Source organism: Kryptolebias marmoratus, linkage group LG4, assembly GCF_001649575.2.
Source record: "Kryptolebias marmoratus isolate JLee-2015 linkage group LG4, ASM164957v2, whole genome shotgun sequence".
Classification (NCBI taxonomy): Eukaryota; Metazoa; Chordata; class Actinopteri; order Cyprinodontiformes; family Rivulidae; genus Kryptolebias; species Kryptolebias marmoratus.
The window spans coordinates 22059285-22083057 of NC_051433.1; the positions used below are offsets into that span (position 1 = coordinate 22059285).

At 41.0% G+C, this 23773-nt stretch overlaps 2 protein-coding genes across 4 annotated transcripts; both read left to right on the forward strand.

Annotated features, from left to right (window-relative positions):
* Window positions 1-1339: 1339 nt before the first annotated feature.
* LOC108241180 (dysbindin-like) lies at window positions 1340-12544 on the forward strand. Its single transcript, XM_017425167.3, has 4 exons — window positions 1340-1573; window positions 11470-11622; window positions 11772-11915; window positions 11992-12544. The coding sequence occupies exons 1-4, from the start codon at window positions 1531-1533 to the stop codon at window positions 12255-12257; spliced, it is 606 nt and encodes a 201-aa protein (XP_017280656.1). The 5' UTR covers window positions 1340-1530; the 3' UTR covers window positions 12258-12544.
* A 1355-nt stretch (window positions 12545-13899) lies between these two features.
* On the forward strand, window positions 13900-22468 carry cdh27 (cadherin 27). 3 transcript variants are annotated; one of them, XM_017425155.3, is made up of 17 exons: window positions 13900-13955; window positions 14717-14839; window positions 16283-16432; window positions 16626-16767; window positions 18040-18203; window positions 18530-18661; window positions 19248-19430; window positions 19606-19925; window positions 20007-20149; window positions 20226-20450; window positions 20530-20748; window positions 20835-20950; window positions 21026-21124; window positions 21290-21361; window positions 21443-21475; window positions 21551-21628; window positions 21714-22468. In XM_017425155.3, the coding sequence occupies exons 1-12, from the start codon at window positions 13935-13937 to the stop codon at window positions 20888-20890; spliced, it is 1878 nt and encodes a 625-aa protein (XP_017280644.1). In that variant the 5' UTR covers window positions 13900-13934; the 3' UTR covers window positions 20891-20950; window positions 21026-21124; window positions 21290-21361; window positions 21443-21475; window positions 21551-21628; window positions 21714-22468. The 3 variants fall into 3 exon arrangements, with proteins under 3 accessions (XP_017280644.1, XP_037831483.1, XP_037831482.1); XM_037975555.1 differs by lacking the exon at window positions 13900-13955 and adding an exon at window positions 14313-14603; XM_037975554.1 differs by lacking the exon at window positions 13900-13955 and having other exon boundaries at window positions 14313-14839.
* Window positions 22469-23773: the final 1305 nt, after the last annotated feature.

Genomic DNA, 23773 nt, shown 5'->3' on the forward strand with positions numbered 1-23773 from the left:
AAAACTTCTTTATTTGGAGATAACAAAACCTTGGACGTAGCCTTAAAGTGCTTCCAGCACAAGTTCATCAAGAACTCTTGGACATAGCAAAAACCTGAAACGTATACATCACGAGGACCCAACGACATCAATAACAGAAACCCAGGCACTTAAATACACACAGACATAATCAGACAACCCAGGACAGGTGCGCAAAACAGACAAGACACGTGAACAGAGAAACAACCCAAAACCCAGAAACAAAATCCAAAAAGTGAGATCCTCACAAGTTCTGAAAATAAAAAGTACATCTCTGAATGTGAAAATAAAATTTGAGAGGATGGAAAAATCAAAACCGAAGCAACATTACTCATTCATTTTAGCCCTGCAAAGCATTATGAAACAAGTAGGATCTGTAAAAAAATGACTTTGAAATGCTGTCGTTCCATCTCACATATTTTCTGGATTCAGGGATACTGAGGGATAAAGATGACCGACATGAATCTTCTGATTTGCTTGGTTTCAAATTTTCTGAAACAGTTGTATTTATAACTTTTTATTGTAGTTCTTGTATCGTGGATTGTTGACAGTAACCCTCTGCTCAGGTGCTTGTACCTGCTGCAGATGGATGATGGTTCGGACGGGTCAAAGGTCACAGGTGTCTTTTTATGCCCTCACTCTTTTTGCAGGAATATTTATCCAAATTCCTTGACTCGTTTCATGTTGTTATACCTTTTGAATGAAAAAATATGCAAATTTATCACCATCTTTTAAAGAAACAATGTTATTAAACAGCTTTAATGTTTTCTTATTAATTTGTTAAAGAGCTAGACCTAAACTGCAGCTTTCTGAGTCTTTTCTGGACTGTGTTGCGGGCTTGAAAATTATGAAAAATATCAAATGGAGCAAACTTACCAAGATTCTTAGTCTCTAATAACCAGGTAATAAAGAAATACTCAAAAAGAATCAATTTTTACTTCAGAACTTGCATTTTTCTGTTGTCCCATTCATTTTTTCTGATTTGTTGTTCTAATGAAATCATCACTCTGAATCTGACTGCGTATTATTTTTGACTCACTGGACCCTGAGTTAGAACAGGGAAGTGATTTAAATGTCCAAATATCCCCGATCACATTAGAAGAAAGCCAGAGAGGAGGAAGTGAGAGAAGTGAAGCGGTGTGGGGAGACGAAAATAACCGAGGCATGTGTCTGTCCCTGCTTGGTATTTTCCACTCCATTAAATAAATCCCTTCTTCCCTCCTCTTCTTCCTTCTTTGCTCTCCTCCTGCTCCTCCCTCCTCCTCCTCTCATTGGTCGGCTGCTCGACTCCTCAGAACTTATTCTCGCTCTCATCCGAGTGGCTCAGACTGCACTCAGAGGAAGGAGGAGCAGCGGGGTGGCAGTCCGTATCAGTCGCTTTGAGCCTGTTGGAGTCCACAGAGGAGGAGGGAGATGTTCATCCTTACTGAACTCCCTCACTGCTGAGCTGCCCCATTTCTCACTCATCATCTCAGACTGATGCTCTTTGCTTTCAAATAACTTTCCACCATCATGAGCTCCTCTTCAGCCAACCTCCACAGCCAGCGACGGCCCTGTAAGTCATTTTTACACTTCTCAGCAGAATCAGCTCTTTGTGACGACACAATTCTTTACAGCTCGTTACTTTGTGACCAAAATTCCTTTGTGGTTGTACTATTGTGCTGCAAAAGTTGTGTATGCGTGGATCATGAAGTGCTTTATTAGCTGCCTTTGTGCTGATTGAATGTAGCGAGCCTAAAAATCTGATGGGAATGTTGACTCATCCCCTTGAGTCACGTTGACCCTAAATTGTGTTCACCAGACGAGCAGGTCCCACCCTTCCCAGGAACACGGAAACATCCACACAAATACCCCTCCTCCCCCCAACACACACACACACACACAGGTTGAATTGGGGTCAAATCACTGCTCCAGACAGAGATCTCTTGTTCCTGATGGGATTGCGACTGCAGATCTCATCAGAGTCGACTCATTCCACCCGGGAACCGCAGCCTGTTTCAGAAACACACAAACCCAGATATGACCTGACACTGAACTAGCCCCGGTGATTTTATGGGGGACTTATAATGATCAGGGGTATGACTCCAGGACAGGACACCTCCCATCTGTTGCTGTACTCATGGAGTCCGCTCTGTCACGTTCTGGGAATGTGAGCTGCTGTGCTGTGCTGTGGAGGGAAGGACCATCCAGCTGTGAAGGGAGTTACACAGCAGAGAGGATGAAGAGGGAACTGTTTCTGCCTTTGATTTTTAATCAGCTCAGTCCCACTGGCCATGACCCAGATAACAATGAGGAAGTAGATGCTGCTTAAAGAGAAAATTGGTGAGGTATAGAAAAACCTACCATCCTGTGTCTTTAATAGATCACACTTTGAGGAATGTGTATGTTATGCCTACTGCTGTGCTGTCTAATCTACTCATGACAACCTAGGGTCAGAACTGAAGGGGACACAAATAGAAATGTGCAGTATTTCATCACAATTGCCTGAAAACTGGTGTTTAAGTGCTGTACAGAAAGCTTATACACACTATTGTGCTATGGCAGTGCTGGCATGGTTTAGGAAAGTTGCTGTAATCTGTAAATAACATAACCCAATGACAACTCTTTGGTAATGGACAGCTGAGAATGATGGAAATATAATATTAGGTTTGGAGGTGTCAGCATAATGGCTATTATGAAATTTCAGTCTGAACCCAAATGCTCAGGCAAACCACAGATTACAACAGTGCAGCGATGTCTCTGGAGGCATAGGCCTCACATAACAAACGTAAACTAATACTCCTTGGAGGAATACATCTCACCCACCACCTTGCATGCCAAGACTTTAGGCACTGCCTGTTAGCTCATGTTGTGGATGACCCTCAGCTCCTACCACACCAAATTTAAGCTCAATTCCTGGGAAATTGACTGAGCTATAGCCATTTTTCTATTGGCCAATGTAGATTAGCTGTGGTGGCCACACAGTTGGCTTGACTTCAAAAGTTAGTCAGCTGAAAATGTACATCCAGTGATTACTTTCTTAGGTTACCTTCTAATCATACTCACAGCCTTTGGCCCTTCTTGTCGATAGGTGATAATTAGATGAAACAAGTGAAACTAAGAAGCAGTCTGTGATAGCTGTGCTCGCTGATGATGGCAGACTGCAGTGCGGTTCTGCTGGCTCAAACTTGTGCATTTGGTTCACAAATGGATGCCTTGGAGTCCACCAAGACAGATTCTCATGACTGACATCTTGTCATTGTTAGAGGCGTGTATAGTGACAGGCAGATTACTTTATTTTTCGTAAAAAAAGGGGACTCAAACAAAGACAAGGTTTTCAAAACTGAGGTCAAATCCAGGGCAAGTATGATGCCAAACAAATACTGGCGTTTTCTCTGAGAATGGCTTCTTCTTTTTAAAAAACAAAAAATAAATATAAACACCAGGAGTTAAAAATAGTTAAAGCTACAGTAAGAACAAAGCAAAAGATAACAAATAAATAAATAAATTAATAAATTAAATAATATCTTAACAAAAATGACCAGGATCAGCGTTGATCAAAGTGAAAGGAGCTTATATGATGTAAGACTCCTGATAACTCTGGAGCAAACAGTGCCTGTGGGAAGTGAGTGTCTGCAGCTAATTAAATGACTTTGTGTGGTTGTACTTAACAGGCAGAAACAACTTAATAAGAGTCACATTAATTAAACAGTTTAAATTATGCAGTCCTCCGGACACAGAGCAGCTCCTCTCATTAACTCTCACAAACACTTCTTATGTTCAGAGCTCAAAAACAGAGACAGATGAGCCTCGTTCACATCATCACTTTCTTCAAATGTAATAAATGATCACCTGTTTGGTCAGGGAATGACTTGAACAACTGACACACGCAGAGCGAAACCTCATACATGTTTCACTCTGAAACAGTCACACATGCTTGTATTTTGTTGGACCACCTTGACGTCACGCATTTACCACAGGATTATTTTTGGACAGAATAATGAAATGTCTTATGTTTCTGATAAATTGTTTTAAAATGCCAACATGATTTTGTGCTTATTACAAGTTAGACAAGTCTTTATGTAAATCTTCACCAGCAGATTTGAAATAATCTGGCATTACCTTCTTAAGATGTACCTGAGCCATCAAGGATAGAAACAAAGAGTCAGTTTAGGTGGTTTGGGCAGATGATTAGGACGCCTCCCTTTGGAGGTTTTCCTGGCACGTTCTATGGGAAGAGACCTCAGGACAGACCCAGAACCCGCTGCAGGGATTAAGTATCCTCTTTGGCCTGGGAACGCTTTTGCATCCCCCAGGAGGAGCTGGAGAATGTGCTGCTAAAGAAAAGGATGTTTGAGATTTCCTCATAAATCTGTGGCCTCTGCAATCCAACTACAGATAAGCGGTAAAAGATGGATGGATGGATTCTTGTTTTTAAACATTTCATTTAAGATGTTCAAGTGTTCTCCATCCAGTCATAACTTTTAGTTTATTTTTTTTTTTTTTTACCACATTTGTTCCTTGAAGATGATGTTTCACCACTATTCTGGGTAATGCCCTGAAACTTTATTGACCTAATTTTAGACATTTTTTGTTGTTCTGCTTGCTCAATGCAGTGTAACAGGAATCTGTCACATGATTACCAGTGCTGCACTGCGTCATTACTATGTGTATATAAAGAAAAGGTTAATGTAAGTTCATTTTTATAAATCAGGTAAGGTCAATGATTGAGTAACCAAGGGATGATAAACACATTGAAAGAAATTGGATTCATACTAGTTGCAGCAATTTTAATAGGGACAAAAACAAATAATTGAAAATAACTGTTGATAAAACAAGCTTTAAATTAAAAAGTTCAAACGATAAAGTGGTAAGAAGTCACTGGGTGTTCAGCTGACAATGTGTTGACTGAAGAATAAAATGTCCAATTTAGAGCACTAGAGCTGCAAATGAGTGTTGTGACTCTTCTTCAATTCCAGTGTGGATCTTGGCAGTGGAAAGGTCACTTTATGAAGCAGTCTCCCTGAATGCAGAGAAAAGCCGGCAACGGTTTAGTGATGTTGAGAAACTTCAGCCTCATGTACTCAGAAATCATGCTTCAAAGTTCCTCAGTCCTTCACTTCACATCTGCAGGACTGCCTCTCTCAACCAGTCAGTCTAGCATGTCTGCTTCTGCCCTCCATTTTTAGATCCTGCTGTCAGCATGTCCACATCTTTTGATTTTTCCTGCACCATGCTCTCAGGAGAGGTGGTATTTTTGGTGACTTGCTCCAATTCATCTATCCATCCATCCATTTTCTTTACACGCTTCTCCTTTCTGGGTCGCGGGGAGCTGGTGCTTATCTCCAGCAGTCACTGTGCGAGAGAGCGGGTGGACATCCTGGACAGGTCGCAAGTCCATCACAGGGACACATGGAGACAAACCAGACAAACAACCATTCACGCTCTCACTCACACCTAGGGACAATTTAAGAGTTACCAATTAACTTAACATGCATGTTTTTGGTCTGTGGGAGGAAACTGGAGCACCCGGAGTAAACTCACGTCAACACAGGGAGAAGACGCAAACTCCACCCAGAAAGGCCCCAAGCTGTCCTGCAACCATCTTGCTAGGAGGCGACAGCTCTAACCACTGTGCTGCTGTGCCACCCTTGCTTCAATTCCTCCCTTTAAATTCTGTTCTTGCACAAGTCCCTCCTGTCACCCATTTCACTGTTTAAAATCAAATAAACCTTGTGCATGGATTCAGTGAGTTAATTAGTTCAAGGCAAAAACAAACACAAGTTGATAATAAATGCGCTCGCTGACAAAACGGTTTGATTTGGATGTAATTTGGTACACATGCAGCTCCTCAGTGGCTATGTAAATGATTTAATTTATAAGGAGCTGGCACGTCCAGAAGGGGGAATAAGTGTTGGCATTACGAACGGAGAGATGGTGTTATCAGGCAGTTGCTGGAGCGTCCAACAGTCAGTCAAAAAGTGAGTGAAGGTCACCAGACACAGAGGTTGCCTCATAGATGCAGTAAACAGCATTATCAGTACTTGGTGGAGTTTGATATGAGTCTCAATGTGTATTTACACAAGGGTGGATGGTCAAATTGTGTTCTTGCCTGACATATGGGGCACATCACTGTGGCCTGATGACGATTCTGGTCTCCAAAGACAGACAGCACTGAAGAAGGTCTGTTGTATTGTGCACCACACATTTCCCAGGTATTAGGCTTTTTACATTCTGAGTCATCCTGCTCCATGCCTTAAAGATTGAGTGTAAAAATCATAATAAAACACTATTTACTGTGTGACACTATATGCTACTATGTGAAAATGACTTTAAACTTGCTCACAAATACAAGAAAATTCAACAATGAGGTCCTATGATGCAGAAGTGACTGACATGAGATAAATCAATGTGAGGCTTTAAGAGCAGTTTGCACCCCTGTCTTAAATCTGTGCTTTCATCTTTAGCTGCTAGTTTAAAGCAGTTTGTTTTGCCTTCAACATCAGACTCAACTGATTAACACTGTTGACTGACACAAAGCTGATGCCACTGGCAGAGAATTGAATTTTATTGGCTGACTGACTAATAGAAAATCCTCTTATTCTGCTGCTCAGCTGGAGTTGTTATATGGGAGAGGATTTAACAGTTTAGGAAATAAAACTACTTTGTCTGTTAAAGCCATTATGTGTTAATCAGAACTCCAGACAGTCTACTGAGGACATAAACAGTCCTATTGTCAATCATGACAGCAAGACAGGAGGAAAGAGAGGGTCAACAGTGATGTCATTGTTGTCAGATGGTGCTGGTCACAGCTTTGTCCCAACAAAAACAGCCTGATTTAATATTCAAATAAACACACACGTAGGCATGAACTGACTAGACCAAACACACACCAACAGTTGACATTAAAAATTCAGAGTCTGTAAACTCTGCTCAATAAATATCTGCTTTCGAGATACATGAGAGAGACGGGAACCCAATATATACTTTAGTCAGATACAAACATTAAGAAGATGTAATATTACAGATACCATCACTATGTGCTGCTCAGATATTTTCTTGTTTTATTTTCATGCTTTTGGACTGACTTGTGGAAAAGCATCTGGTTCAGGCACTGGTTTAGGTTTTTGCACCCTCCCTCGCTCTGTATTGTCACAGTTGGGTACCTGTCCATCTGAAATCTCTCTTTTCTAGAAACAAACAAGTGCCCCAGTGTTTAGAAAACAGCAACGCCTGCAGACTGGGAGGCAGCAAGAGACAGTGTCTCATCCAAACATTACACTTCAAGACGGAGTAAATAAGAAGGACAAAGACGATGGAGAACAGTTACATTATGTCGGTATAAACAGTGTTGTTGTGCAAATGAACACGTTCACAACTTAGTTCATTATTTAAATTCAATTTTTAACTGAGCAAGTTGGATTTTCCGATAAACGGCACATGAATGCATCTCACTGTGGCAACACGCAGTCTAACATTTCTCACACAGTTTATACATCAAAACATAGACATTCTTGTCCTCTTTCACCCAGTGTGCCCTTCACTGCTGTAAGACTTACAGTTTTCCCTGCAATCCCCCCAGAGGACAGGGTGCACACATCCAAACTCCCATTGACTTGCATTGTAACTGAGCTCCCAGAAAAGGCCTCTTCAAAACAGTATTTTCAAAATAAAACAGAAAGAAAGAAAAACAAACTGTAAAACATGACCATAAAACAGGACATAATAAACCAAAACTGAACCAGAAATGTTTGCATGGTGACTCAGATGAGCCAGAGGTAGCAGCTTTAACACTTTGTTTGTTCTCTTCATGCATCTTTTACAGTTTAAACATCAGGCGGTCTGCACATTCTCTGATTAGATTATTGCAGGCTGACAAGCTGAACCTAATGTTTAAAAGCATCTTCTCTGCTCTGTTCCTCCCTCTCCCGCTCACAGTGGAACCTGTGTGTGAGCTCACTTTCTGTTTTAGCCCGGTGATGGACTAATGGCTGCCTGTGGTTGACACTCAAGCCTCCTATTCCTTCATTTGGCCTCAGGATCACAGTGTTGCTGTTTGTGCAGTTGGTGCTTCTAAGCCGGCGTCTCTACAGCCAGTTTTTGAAATTGTGTAGGGTCAAGTGATGTACGGACTCTAAACAGATACAAAGAATGACCTAATTTTATTTATTTTTTATATTTTTGTACTTGGTAAAAATGCTGTGTGTAGAGGACAAGAGAACAGAACACTGATCCATCATAAAGGGACAACAGATATATTTGTTGTGCTGTTTAATGAGATCTGACTTATTGTGACACAGTTTTTATAAAAATTCAGCTTGTTGAGACTCCCTGTTGTTGTCCTTTTTATCAATTTTAAAACTAAATTAGCTTTGTGTGTGTACTACGGTAAAAACTGTGATTCAGTCCCATATGATTTCCTGGAACTGGCATCATGGTTAGTAAGTAGTTAACTCAGTCTCACTGGTTTACATCAGTGCCTTTATTTGGCTTTGAAAGGGCCCTTTCTTTCTCTGCTGCCGGAGCGGAGGAGCTGGGTTTGTCTTCATGTGGGTAGGCAAGGCGACACATCCGCCACAGAGCAAAACTTTCTGTCGGTTCCAGTCATGCAGCAGCTGGTCCCGACCTCTGATCTGTGGCATTCTTCTCTTTCTCGAGTCCCAGGGTAACGAGGGAGGAAGGAAGGAGTGGGGATAGAGAGAGAAAGAACAGGACAAGATAAAAATGAGTTGGGAGAATGACACCCAGAGAAGACTAGATTATCCAAGAAAAAGATGGGAGGAAATACAAAAAAAGTCAGTAAAGGCCTAATATTCCTTGAAGGACTGTATATTACCTGCCTTATTGACCTCATGATGGAAATGGATGAAGTTATAGCCTTTGACTATTGACTGAGTTATAGTTATTTTTGTGTTAGCTAAGGTCTCATAGCTGTGGTGGCCATCTTGAATGGAGTTGAGTCCAAAAGCTAATTAGTTGTAGATGTACATTCAATGATTACTTTCTGAGAGTTTCATTAAAATCTGTCCATTAGTTTATGACATATTTTTGACATATATATTTAACATTAAAGCCGATCACACACAGATGAATAACAACATTATTGCTGCTTCACCTTTGGTGGTGGTTGATACTAAATGCACCTTTCCTTTTCTTTTGCTATGAAACAAACGACTCTGTTGTCTGCAGCAGCACGCTGAATGTGTAATCTCATCAGCTGCAAGCTCTCTGACTGAGCTTTTCTTTCAGCTGGAGATTTCCCCATGTGAGCACTTGTGCTAATCAGAGGTCACAGGGGTCGTCTGCGGCCAGGGAAGCCATGTCGATCAAAGTGATCCAGTGGAAAACTTGGAAAAAGAAGCCAAATCAATACGTGGATGTACATCTGTAGCTAACTGTTAGCTCCCCCGGAGAACCAGCCTCTAAACAATCAATGCTGTGATCAATCACTGTTTAACTGGGTGGTGGTGATGTGGGCATCCAGGATGAGCAGTTTGTTTAAACCTGCAGCCTCGGCAAGCAGCATTTTAATCCAGCACAGATCTGTTGTTTCACTCCTGTCTGCGCTCGCATCAAAAGACAAAAAAATTCAGCATTCACACTTGTTCAGCGGAGAGCCTCTTCGTTTGAACACAGATCAAAGCAGCAGCTCTAATTGTGACTGACATCTTGCTTTGTCAGCGCTGCGCTCCTCTTCCTGGAGGCTCTGAGGCTGATGGGAGCTGTGACGGTGTAATGGTGCACTGACAAGTGAGCACCACAGACTCACAGCATCAGACATCCAACACATATTTTATTTTGTGCAATGAGTAAAACTTGGAGTGTGTTTTGGGAAGGACTCTCAGCTACAACCACTAACTGTAATACAATATCTGTAAAACTGACTGAATTAGAGTCATTTTTGTGTTTTCTAATGTCAGGTGGCTGTGGCGGCCATCGTGTATTGGATTGATAGTCAAACAGGCAGGATCAGTTTTGGACTATAACTAGTGATCCCTACTTTCTGTCACTGGTCTAAACAAACCAGAGCCAAAAAATCTTAACTTTTCTGTCTGTGTCTGGGACATTGAATGTACAGTTTAATTCCTGTGCAACTCCACAGTGAGCAACTCCAAACTGCAGATAGAACACAGTTATAAAAAAGTACAAATTTATGCCTCTGGAGAAACGTTTCAAAGTTTATGACATTAGCTGTGATGATAATTTTGTGGAAGAAAGGAAGAAAGAAAGGAAAAGGAAGAGGAAGATCCTCATTATCAGTATCTCAGAAAGAGCTTTTCTGTGACCCACAGTCTTAATAGACTGGGGAGGAGAAAGTGCTCAAGTTGCAATCTAGCAAACACCTCAAAATTATTAAGAAAAGAGAAGCAACAACAACAACAAAAAAAAAGCACATTAAAGTTTTGTTCCAGTATGTGATTGAACCAGATTCCAGCTTTGACCGGAATCTGCTCTGTGCAGGCCCCTGGGAGGGGGGCTCGCATTGTCCTTTTCTCCGTCTTCCTTTCAACAGCTCTGAGTCGTCCCATGACCGGTTCTGTCCCTGCTGTCGAGCTGTCAGACGGAGCAGCCCGGAGCTGCTGTGACAGCCTCCCGTCCTGCACCATCACAGACACGAGCCTGACTCACAGGCAGCGCTGCGCTGACGCAGCACTGCAACACAACCTGCTGCTCATTTCACATCAACTATGTGCCAGTCTGGCTTTGGAACGGGGACTGAAGGTTTTGTAGCATTTATTGCTTTCGCTTGAGGACGGCATAGATTTTATGGCTGAGGTCACAAACAACTGGGATGATGATGCCCTGTGTTACTTTCCTGCTCACCTTCATCCTGAGCTGAATGTTTACCTCTCTCTGTTGTGTTTCCAGAAGAGCAGAGATCGTTGCGCCTAACGCTGTCCAGATAATCTTCACTTTATTCCCAGTTTAGAAGTGACTCAAAGGCCTCATCCAATTAGCTCAATCCCTGTTTGAAGCCTGTAACAACAAACTCAGAAGCGGCTCTGTTTACCAAACTACATATGATGGTCTGTCTGCAGCAATTCTTTGGATAGTCTGAAGGAAAGGATGTGCTTCACTATAATAATAGGTATCGACATGTCCCTTTACAACTTATTAACTTTTGGAGACAACCCAAGATGGCTGTCACAGCCAAATGACATTGGTAAACATCAAATTGGCTATAAACAGTCAATTTTAAGGAGAGCAAGCTAGACCTACATTCAATGATTATTTCCTAAAAATGCCATTAAAATCAGTGCATTGGGTCATATTTTAGAAACAGACAACAACACAAACACATCAACCAAAACTTTTGCATTTTGTTGGCAGCTGATAATTACTTATTTCCATGTAAACAGAAAGTCTTTTCTTTAGCTCAATGTCTCCCCCTTCTGGCCTCCAGCATTCGATTCCTGCATCCGACCCACTGAGCCGATGTCTCACCCTCTGTCCTTCTGTTGTGATGTCCAGCAGAGACAGAGCACGCTCAGAGACATCCAGATGTGGACGCAGCGCAGCAGCTGAAGCTCAGGGAGAGGCAGCGCTTCTTTGAGGAGGTGATCCAGCACGAAGTGGACATCTACCTGTCCTCGGCACACCTGTGTATCAGAGACTACAAGAGACGTGAGTTACATGTTTCTGCTTAATGATGTGAAAAAGCACAAATTCTGCATGGTTTAAGTCAAGTCAAGTCAAATTTATTTATATAGCACTTTTCAGAAATAAGCCGATACAAAGTGAACGTGTGTTAGTTGGTTTCCCTCTATTTACAGCCCCAATCAGCAGCATCTCCTCCATGGAGGTGAACGTGGACCTCCTGGACCAGATGGAGGTGATTGAAATCTCTGATCAAGACAATCTGGACGTCTTCTTCAGCTCTGTGGGAGACGAGGGGTCACTGACCTCTCCGCTAACAGGTATGATGACTAAAATCAGAACAGTGCTCAAAATCAGCACAACTGCACCACTAAAGGTGTTTTTATCCAACCCAAGGGAAAGGCAACAAGGAGACAGTCAGTAATGGGCTTTTTCGGCATGTCCTCGAGGGCCTCGACTGCAAGACAAGGATGTCTTCCACTTCTTCAGATTCGTCCTCTGACAGTCAGAACATCAACGGGGCAGAGACGCCTTTGGTGGGCTCAGACGAGGAGGAGACACAGGGCAGCAGAGCCGAGCGGAGAGGAGCGTCGCCAGGCAGGGAAGAGAGGACAAATCCAAACCTGCATCCATCTTTACAGGAAGCTAACTCTGCAGAATGAAGCTGTTCATGATGGACACCTCAGACAGGGACAGGGAGGGGACTGAACGAGGTCTCATCTTCAGCTGGCTCCTTTAAATGACAGATGCAAGTTCCCTGATGGTTGTAAAGTATAAATTGTGTGGACCATAAAATGTAAATAACTCAAATCTGGTTAAATTAATGCCCCCTTTTTTTCTGAATAGTGTCCGAAGGATCATTTTTGTACATTATTACCAGGACCCAGTAAATTGAAGCAATAAATAAAATACAAAAGCTTTAGTTGTTTACCTAAAAAGTGTGTTTGGAGAATTAGATGACTAGATTTTGAAAAGCAACATATTGCAATGTCACTGCAAACACAATGAGTTTTGTACACCTGGTTTTACTATTTGTGTCTTGCTTTAACAATAAAGGAACAGTAGAAAAAGGCTGACTATTCTGGTTATTTGAAGACTTCTGAAGGAATGTAAACATGAGCTTCAGGTGCAGACAGGAAACTATTTATGGTTTGAGGAAAATATGAGACTGCTACAAGCCTTCCTCATAGAAGAACTAATGACAACTCATTAAACACTAAGAATCACTATATATAGTTAAAAGACGATATAACTAAGTCAGCTTTACAGATATTGAGCTAGATTTTGGTGTGGTAGTAGCTGAAACTGATGCCCAACCCATATTCTGAGCAATCTCACATTGCTTAAGATCTATAATTAAAAGGTTGCCATTACCTATTAAAGTTAAACCTGACTGTTAGCAAAATATTTCATGAGACACTGAAGGGATTTGAATAAAACCTGCAGAAAGTAATCACTGCACGGACTTCTGCAACTGAATCATTTTTCGACTAAAGAAGGCATAAGCAGCCATCTGACCGTAAAAACTACAAAAATGGTTGCAACTCAGCCAATTTTTACAGACATTAAGATAAAATGTGTTGTGGTTGTAGCAAAGCACTGTCCCCAACACACACTCTGAGGAGAGCACATTGTGTGGCACCTCTGCTTCATATTCTGGCAATAACTTTTGAAGTCAACCCTGTTTGTCTGTTAGCAAATCATCTCATGAGATTGATGAACTACAATGAAACTCTCAAACAATAAATGAATGTACATCTACAGCCAATTAACTTATAGAGTCAACCTAAGTCAAGATACCCAGCACAGCTAATCGACCTTAGCCTACACAATATGGCTGTACGTCAGTGATGGTTGAAGATATTAAGCAAACATTTGGTGTGGCAGTAGCTGAGAGTCATCCACAACAGATAATCCAAGTGCTGATAGATCATATCACATGAGATGCTATTTCCAAAGTTGGAACAAAGCAACTATAACACCATGATTTCTCATCATAAGACCCTCTTAGTCTAAAATTCTGTCAGAAAAGCAGCGATTGATAAAGATTCCTTCAAAGAATGCTAGGCCTTTAATTTATCCCTTGTTTCCAGACTGATAAATGTGTGACTGTTCTTACACTTAAAACACATGACAGACATGTGCAGTGATAGGAGCTTTCTCACACTATGTCATGTTAAAGCATGTATGCATTTAAAACATCTGGAACTAGCACATTCTGTTCAAGCCGTAGTGAGCATATTCCTGCATGTGGGCGTGGAAAACCAGGGTTAGGTCTCATCAAAGGTGAAATGAACGTGCCGCCACTCACACTGAGCTGCAGGCACTGAACAAGCATCATGCTTCTCTTCCTTCTGCTGGTATGTAGGAAAAGCTTTCCACTTTAAAAAAAAAACAAAAACTCTCTGCTTTTATTTTTAAAATATCTATCTGTGATTATTTGTTTGTTGGTATTTTAATATTAATCATTAATTTTCGTAAAATTTGATGGCTGTGATCTTGAGAAACAAAATGATATCAAACCGTACAAAACTGATGTTCAGTTTTCTGGTTCACATTCTAGGACATCCTTTTATTTTCCTTACCTGCTTTTTCTTTTCCGGCTTGCGGGGAGCTGGTGTCTATCCTCAGCTGTCTCTGTGTGAGAGGTGGGGGACACCTTGGACGGAAACACAGAGACAAATGAGACAAACAACCATTTATGCTCTCACTCACATCTAGGGACAATTTAGAGTTACCAATTAACCTGAGATCAAATGTTTCTGTGGGAGGAAACCGGCGTACCCAGAGAAAACCCACACATGCACGGGGAAAACATGGAAACTCCACACAAAGGAAAGGCTGGGAGGCAAGCCTCCGACCTTCTTGCTGTGAGGCAACGGTGCACCACCGTGCCACTCTGTTCTGTGACAATTAGTCCTAAAACTAACTAAAACACATCCTGTGATACCTTCATAGTAGCTGTTTTCTGATTTTTTAAAAAGTCTGTGAAGAACCTGGCTTATATGGTAAAGGACAACAAGTTGTATATAAGTAGTTTCCAAAGAATGAACACATGAAAAAGGATCAGCCACAAGAATGCTTGCTGCTTATCAGGTTCAGCTGCCTTTTTGTGTTTCAGGTTCATTTTCTATCAGGCTCAACTTGTTCAGAGCTGCTGAGCCGTCAAAAGAGGGTTTGGATCATTGACTCCTTTGAGATCGAAGAGGAACACCGAGGACCCTTCCCCTACTTCCTGGGCAAGGTGAGAAAATCGAATAAACTTGGTCTGACTTTAAGAGACGACAACTGCACCAGAAACACTCATTTACACACGTTCAAACACAAACCCCCAAAACACAATTTGTTGGATAAAATTCCTGCCTGTTGTGTTCATCATTAGTTTGGTGTTCTCAGTTAAAAATCACCTCCCAAGAATAACCCCAATACTATTTCATGCACAACCGATAAAAATAAATAAATCAGTTACAAGGATAAATATAAAATCAAAACAATGCAACAGGTCGTTGCATCATGGTTGTCTTAGGAAGCAGTCTGTTAGCATGCCACACCTTGAACTATAAATATTTGCCCACTCCTCCTTCCTTCTTCCGGCGAACACAGCTTTTGTTGATATGAATGTATGTATCACTGTTGATTTGAAACATGGAATTCCTCAACTTCAGTTTTCCAGCAGACAGCTAAAGATTTAAGGCAAAAAAAAGGTATTTTAAGCTTTTTATAATTCCATTATTCATGATTAAAACCTAAGCTCCAGCTGAAGAAGAACAAAGTGTGTCTGAAGGCCTTTTAGCAGCCTCTCTGTTCAGTTTCTGTCTTGTATTTGCATCAGCTTCTTAGGAACATCCAGGTGTCAGTAATATCACTGTTTTACATTTTCTCTACTTTTTGATGACTGCCTTCACTGTGTTCCATTAAAAGTCTAATGCTGATTTTTTTCTTTTAAACCTTTTTCATGACTGATATAAACTGCCTGCAGTTTAACTAAGCAAATAGGTACAAGCCTCCTATTGGTCAATTATGTTTCAGCTGGCAACAACTTATTTAACCCCAACTGCACACTAGCTTATGACATTTTTTTTAATGTTTCCCCACAACTGATTTGTTTTTTGGTTCATGTCTCAGTAAAAGATGGAGAAAAGTTTTAAAATGATTTTCATTGTTTCATTTTTTTTCTATCACAAAACCCTAGCATTTTGACAAAGGGTGCAGACTTTTGATATCCACTGGATTAGCCACTAATGCTCTGATACATCCTTTTTTTTTGAATATGTATATGTTTTTTTGAACAAGACAAATTTAAATGGTCAGTTTAGTTTTTATGGCCTGAAGCCTCATTGACCTGAACTCTCTAGCATGAATTGTTAGCAAGGCTTCAGAAAACCTTTAAGTACCAGACCTGCGAGAAAAGAGGGAGTCAATTTTACAAATCTAACGTCTCGCATGTTCATTTCTGACGACTGGTTATTTTTGACCAGGAACATCAAAGATGTAAGAAAGTTGAATTAAACTTCCAAAATGTAATAAACACATTCCAACTTGATTAAATACCTTGTGTGAACAAAGTCATGGAATCTTATGTCATTCAGATAAAAATGAAATGCTTGTTTTCAAAAAGAGATCAATCTAAAATGGTCAAATCAGCCTCATAAAAGATGACTGTAGAATGTTTTGATTTGTGTTGCAGGTAGATATTGATCGCCAATACAGCATCTACTTTGATCTATATGGCCAAGGAGTGGATGAAGAACCATTTGACGTCCTTTCCATTAATAAGAAGAAGGGGGAAATTTCTGTCCACAAGCCTGTGGACTATGAGAAGTGGGATAAGCTCAAGGTTTGACTCAACACGTATCAATCAATCGTTATGCTTCATAATATCTAAACACATTTAACAGTTCACCTAATTTGCGAAAGAATACAAACATCCTTGTGTCATCATGTCTCATGGATTCAAATCAATATTCAACAAACTGTCCGTAAAATACTGTTTCATTGTCATTAACTGCATATTTTTTTTACATTTGTAGCTACGATTTGAAGCCAAAAAAGGAGATATGACAATCGACACTAGATTAGGAATCGAGATCAAAATACGAGACATAAACGACAACCCCCCACGTTTCAATAGAGATCTGTATGAAATCACCGTTGATGAAAAGCTCACACAAGGTAAGAGCAAAAAACAAATAGGCCTTGTTTCTTAAAATACACTGCTCAAAAAAAAAAAATAAAGGGAACACTCAAATAACACATTCTAGATCTGAATGAATGAAATATTGTCATTGAATACTTTGTAATGTACAAAGTTGAATGTGCTGACAACAAAATCACTCAAAAATCAATAGAAATCAAATTTATTAACCAATGGAGGCCTGGATTTGGAGTCACGCACAAAATTAAAATGGAAAAACACTACAGTCTGATCCAACTTTGATGTAATGTCCTTAAAACACGTCAAAATGAGGCTCAGTATTGTGTGTGGCCTCCACGTGCCTGTATGACCTCCCTACAATGCCTGGGCATGCTCTGATGAGGTGGTGGATGGTCTCCTGAGGGATCTCCTCCCACACTTGGACTAAAGCTTCCGCCAACTCCTGGACAGTCTGTGGTGCAACGTGATGTTGGTGGATGGAGCGAGGCATGATGTCCCAGATGTGCTCAATCGGATTCAGGTCTGGGGAACGAGCGGGCCAGTCCATAGCCTCATTGCCTTCATCTTACACACTCCGGCCACATGAGGTCTAGCATTGTCCTGCATGAGGAGGAACCCAGGGCCAACTGCAACAAGCATATGGTCTCACAAGGAGTCTGAGGATCTCATCTTGGTACCTAATGGCAGTCATGCTACCTCTGGCAGTGCTCCTCCTGTTCCTCCTTGCATAAAGGTGGAGGTAGCGGTCCTGCTGCTGGGTTGTTGCCCTCCTACGGCCTCCTCCACGTCTTCTGGTGTACTGGCCTGTCTCCTGGTAGCACTATGCTGACAGACACAGCAAACCTTCTTGCCACAGCTCACATTGATGTGCCATACTGGATGAGCTGCACTACCTGAGCCACTTGGGTGGGTTGTAGAGTCTGTCTTATGCTACCACGATTGTGAAAGCATCACCAACATTCAAAAGTGACCAAAACATCAGCCATAAAGCATAGGTACTGAGAAGTGGTCTGTGGTCCCCCATGTGCAGAACCACTCCTTTATTGAGTGTGTCTAGCTAATTGCCAATAATTTCCACCTGTTGTCTATTCCATTTGCACAACAGCATGGGAAATTGATTGCCAATCAGTGTTGCTACCTAAGTGGACAGTTTGCTTTCACAGAAGTTTGATTTAATTGGAGTTATATTGTGTTGTTTAAGTGTTCCCTTTATTTTTTTAAACAGTGTACATGTTTAGGCATTGCTTATAGAGCCTGATCATGTCTTTGTTTTGTCATTTTTACCACAGGCGCTTCTCTTTTGACTGTGTGGGCTCACGATATAGACAAGCTAGACTCACCAAACTCGACTTTCCACTACAACATCAAATCTGTGTTCCCCAAGTCTCCAGACACAGAATTCTTTGTTAATAAAAATGGACTGATCTCATTTAAAGGGTGTTTGGATTATGATGTAAGGGCTCTTTTGTCAATTGCCTTCTCAAAAATATTGTAGTCTATGTTGCATTTCCAGTTCAGCTGGATCTGCACCCAACAAAAACATTTTTAAGTTATGGTATGTATGCAAATGTTTACAATGTGTGTACACTGAGTAGTGTCGAAATGCATCTAAAGTACTTCAAGAAAACTATAATGCACCATAAAGAAAAATGACCACGTGTAATGTATAGTTTTGGGAGTAAAGTTTAAACTGAGGAAGAATCAAGATATCTGAACATTGAATCTAATCTTTGCTGCATTTTTCTGCTCATGTAATCATCTTTTTTCCCTCATATCAAGGTGGCCAACGAGATTACAGTTGTGGTGGAGGCCATAGACCATGGAGACAAAGTCCAGTTGTCCAGTGCAACCACGGTTCTCATTCACATCGAAGACAGCAACAACCACCTTCCCATCATCACCGGTCAAACAGTAAGCAGATGTTTTAATCCTCAACAGCATTGCAGGATTTTCACTGATTTTTACTTTTTTACTTTTGGACATTTTGTTATGATGCATTACCATGACAACAAGTGTTAAATGTGAAGAACCCTGAAGTCCAGTCATAGCCAGAACCAAGCAGACTGCCCGTAAATCCACAAGAGGTAAAGCTCCCAGGAAGCAGCTCACCACCAAAGCTGCCAGCAAGAGCACCCCAGCCGGCGGAGTGAAGAAGGCTCACCTGGTGGGGCTCTTTGAGGACACCAGGGCTGAGGACACATCGGGACAGACTGCTACAAGAGATCCTTCCCACACACAGCCATCAGCATCTGTAACAACTCTTTAACGAAACCAGAATTATGAGCTACAACAACATTTAATATCCCTTTGGGATTAATAAAGTATCTTTAAATTGAATTGAATCTATTTTATGTTCTAGCTGTTTCAACTGATATGACAAAATTCACAGTTAATATATGCCTTTATTTTGATAAACTTTGTTTTTACAACACTTAAAAGATGAGAAAAAAGAAAAAAAAAGATTCTGTTACCTTCACTCCTTGTGTTTAAACAACAGGGTTCTGGCAAAGTAAAGGAAGATGAGTTTGGGACCTCTCCTTTAAAGATCCATGTGACGGACAAGGACAGCCCCCACAGCAAAGCTTGGAAAGTCAAATACACTATACATAATGATGATGAGGGGAATTTTAAGATAGAGACAGATCCAGAAACCAACGATGGCATCCTGACTGTGGTAAAGGTGAGGGGAGTTTGCTGTCTTGTTCCATTACGTTCCTGTCACCTACTGTAAATTCACTCTAACAATTACAACACACACAATCATTGCTTTTGTATAGCTCGCTGTCAAACTGCATTGTACTTTTTTTTACACTATATTTATTCACCTTCTAATGAAGAGACTTGTTTGATTTCAGCCAATAAATTATGAAGAAAAGACAACCAGAGAGCTGATGATCTCAGTTGAAAACGAAGCGCCATATTTCTTCTGTAAAGTGAAACAGAAGACAGCTAATGATCTTTGGCAAATTGAAACCAATAAAGACGGTAAACATCCAGGTGGTAACGATCAGCCAGTATCAACAAACGTGGTCATCGAAGTAGAGGATGTAAATGACCCCCCAGAGTTCGAGGTGACCGTTAAAAAGGCCAAGCTACATGAGAACGCACCCATTGGAACCTGGGTGTCGAAAGTGACAGCTGTGGATCCGGACTTCGGTTCTGGAAAAGACTTTTTGTAAATGAACCTTTGAAACACACATGCTAAAGCTGCAGTCTGGATCTTTGTTCCTTAAAGTGTGTTTGTATTTGTCTACAGATACAAAATAGGAGAGGATCCTGCAGGCTGGATGAAGATCGATCCCAACACTGGTAACATCACCACCATACAGACATGCGACAGAGAATCCCCTCATGTTGTTGACAGCGTCTACACCTTATTACTGCATGCAGTGGATAAAGGTAAACACACAGTTTAAACATTATTGTAATAAAATAAATGAACTGTTTTCTAAAACTTTTTTAATATTCTGAACAGGTGATCCACCAATGACAGGCACAGCTACACTTCACATCCACCTAGTTGATGAAAACGACAACCTGCCACGGCCAGAAGTGGAGTTTGTGGATGTATGTATGTCAGATGGTCCCACCACCACAAACATCTCAGCCTCTGATGCAGATGCAGATCCCTACGGAGGGCCTTTCAGATTTGAACTGCTGGGGAATGTTGAAGGAAAATGGAAGCTGGATCTTTCATATGGTAGAAACAGCCCTAAAATATAGAGAAATGTGACAGCAAATGACCCAAACAACAAAACAACCTTATTGTGTTCTAATAGGTTTTACAGCGGGTTTGGTGAAGGAGCTCAATGTTCAGGCTGGCTTTCACACACTTGAACTGAAGATTTCAGACCTGCAGGGACAGTACGGTGTTTACAGTCTTAATGTGACTGTGTGCACTTGCTCGGTGACACGCAACTGCCGTTCTCGAAGCAGTCCGACAACAGCTGGCTGGGGCGCTGCCGGCATAGCGTTCCTCTCACTGGTTTTACTTTTGGGTAAAGAATGGAGGCACAGATCATTTAGTGTTAGAGCACACCAATTAAATGTATTGTTACAACTCCAGTTGCATATATTTCAACAGCACTACTGCTTGTGGCATTTGGCTTATCCTGCAACAAAGAGCACCAACAGATGTAAACGAGCCAAGAAGAAAGCCTAAAGACCTACAACACTGAGACATCAGGAACAGACTGCAAGGTTGTATCTAAGGAACGTGTTGCATAGCAGAGATATCAGTGTGAATAACACTGACCATTTCTTTTTCCCTTAAAGGTATTTCTTAGTGAAAACATCTTCAGACATGACTCATCGAAAATGCAGATAAATTCAAAAACACAGTATTCACACTACTTGAATCAAGAATCATACTTGGTAAGTACAAGAGATAACCATTCACAATTTAATCTAACATAAGAAAAGTGAAGGAAAGAAATAGATTTACTGGCAAATAAAACTGCTACCTGTACTGGAGAGACCACATACTCCCCTAATGTGAAGAGGCATGAATAGATAACAAGTTGACGCTGTCGTTAACAGAACGGACGGGGGAGGTGGAGCCATTCTGAGAGAAACAACCTTCACGCAACCAGTGCCAACTGGGATAATACAGTAATGCACCCATTAAAAGCCAATTCATGTCTTCAGAACATTTATATATATGAAAATACATTTATACTTCTGTCTGTTTAGAGCTGGAATTATGGAGCAACCAGGAACTACAAGGTAGAGTTGTTGAAACAGTTGCTTACTTTGTTTTTTTGTCACACATTGAAAAGTAAAATGTAACTTTTCTTACAGCTCAACACAGAAAGGGAGAGTTTCTTTGCCCGCAGGGAATTTGTCAACCTGAGATCTCTGAGTGTTCTAGTGCAACAGGTTAGTGTTTTATTACACACTTTGCTCAACATTTAAAAGCATGATTTGTATAAAAAAAAGTTTCTTGGTTTGATGTTTTCTACAGAGCCTCTTCTCACTCCAAAGCAAGGAAGAGGCAGCGGCACTTGATGAGTACCATCTGTATGAAGACGAGGGGGAACTCAGCAACCTTTCCGATGTGGACGCCATAGATAGTCCTGACGACAGCACGCAGTCATTTCTGAAGGCGTTTGAAAGCTTTGATCCAAAATTCATGCAACTGGCTTCCATTTGTAATCCACAACAAGAATAACGCAAGAGTCATCGCTGAAGGCAACATACCATTTATTAGCAGCTGTACACATTTCATTTTAAATTTTACAATTAGATGTGTGTGCGTGTGTGTGTGTGTGTGTGTGTGTGTGGGGGGGGGGGGGTTAGTTTTCTCTGCAATCCCCCCCAGAGGACAGGGTGCACACAACCAAACTCTCATTGACTTCCATTGTAACTGAGCTCCCAGAAAAGGCCTCTTCAAAACAGTATTTTCACATTAAAACAGGAAGAAAGAAAAACAGAGTGTAAAACATGACCTGGTGGAATCCTAACCATAAAGCAGAACATAATAAACCAAAACCAAATCAGAAATGAACAGATTATTATGAAATTTTTATGAAATGTTTGGGTTGACTATTTTTTAATGAGGCTATGGCCTTAGCAGAGGTTTGCCCTCTCCGAGTGCTTCTAGTTCCTTTCTGAAACTTTTAATGAGATATTTCTTGTTGTGCAATGAGTAAAACTTTGAGTGTGTTTTGGGAATGACTCTCTGCTACAACCACATTAAACTGTAACACAAACTGTGAATCATTTCAATTACTCACCCTAAAGCCAGTCCTGAGGCGTAATGGTAAAAATGTGCAGTTGTTAACACTTTAATACCTTGAAAATGTCATGGTGTGGGGAAAAGGACGCAAACCCAGAGCGCAGAGTCATTGTAAGAACTGAAAGAAAACTAATTTATTTACAATAAACACAAAACAAAGGCTGACATGGCAGCAAACTAAACATAACAAAATCCAGAAACAAGACATGAGCAAACCTGAGACAAGACGGGAGGACAACCGGACAGAGCATGGAACGAGAAAGTGACAATGAACCAGCAGCGAGTGGAGGAAATGACCAGGTTTTAAACACAGGAGGTAATTAGGAAAAGTGGCCACAGGTGAGATAATTATGAAACCAGGAGGAGGTGGAGATGAGCATGACAGAGAGCTGGCTAGGGGTCGACAGAGTTGTTAGCTCGTGCTTGCTAGCAGCTCTGCGAGCTGAGCTCCTTGACAGAGTTTTTTGAACCAAAATAGATCGAGAACAGAGGCGGAAGGCAGGGCCGTAGCCAGACTTTAAAAAATACTGAGGTCAACCACTCATTATCTCTCTGCACATCAGTTACAATGAAGACCAAAACCTAATTAAAATAGAAGCATTTATTTAAGACAAGTGACTTGAATGTGTATATGACATGTGTTTGTGTGTATTTGTAAATTCATGGGGCACGATGTCATCTTAAGCAACAGAGGACTCAGGGCACAACCATGATGACTCACTGAAATGACATGAATTAGTTTATATGAATGCTGATTGTTCACGCTGCACAAACACATTAAAAACAAAAGATTTTAGCATAGATTTAACCTTTTTATCAAATACCAGTGAGGTGTTGTNTGGCAGTGCTGGCATGGTTTAGGAAAGTTGCTGTAATCTGTAAATAACATAACCCAATGACAACTCTTTGGTAATGGACAGCTGAGAATGATGGAAATATAATATTAGGTTTGGAGGTGTCAGCATAATGGCTATTATGAAATTTCAGTCTGAACCCAAATGCTCAGGCAAACCACAGATTACAACAGTGCAGCGATGTCTCTGGAGGCATAGGCCTCACATAACAAACGTAAACTAATACTCCTTGGAGGAATACATCTCACCCACCACCTTGCATGCCAAGACTTTAGGCACTGCCTGTTAGCTCATGTTGTGGATGACCCTCAGCTCCTACCACACCAAATTTAAGCTCAATTCCTGGGAAATTGACTGAGCTATAGCCATTTTTCTATTGGCCAATGTAGATTAGCTGTGGTGGCCACACAGTTGGCTTGACTTCAAAAGTTA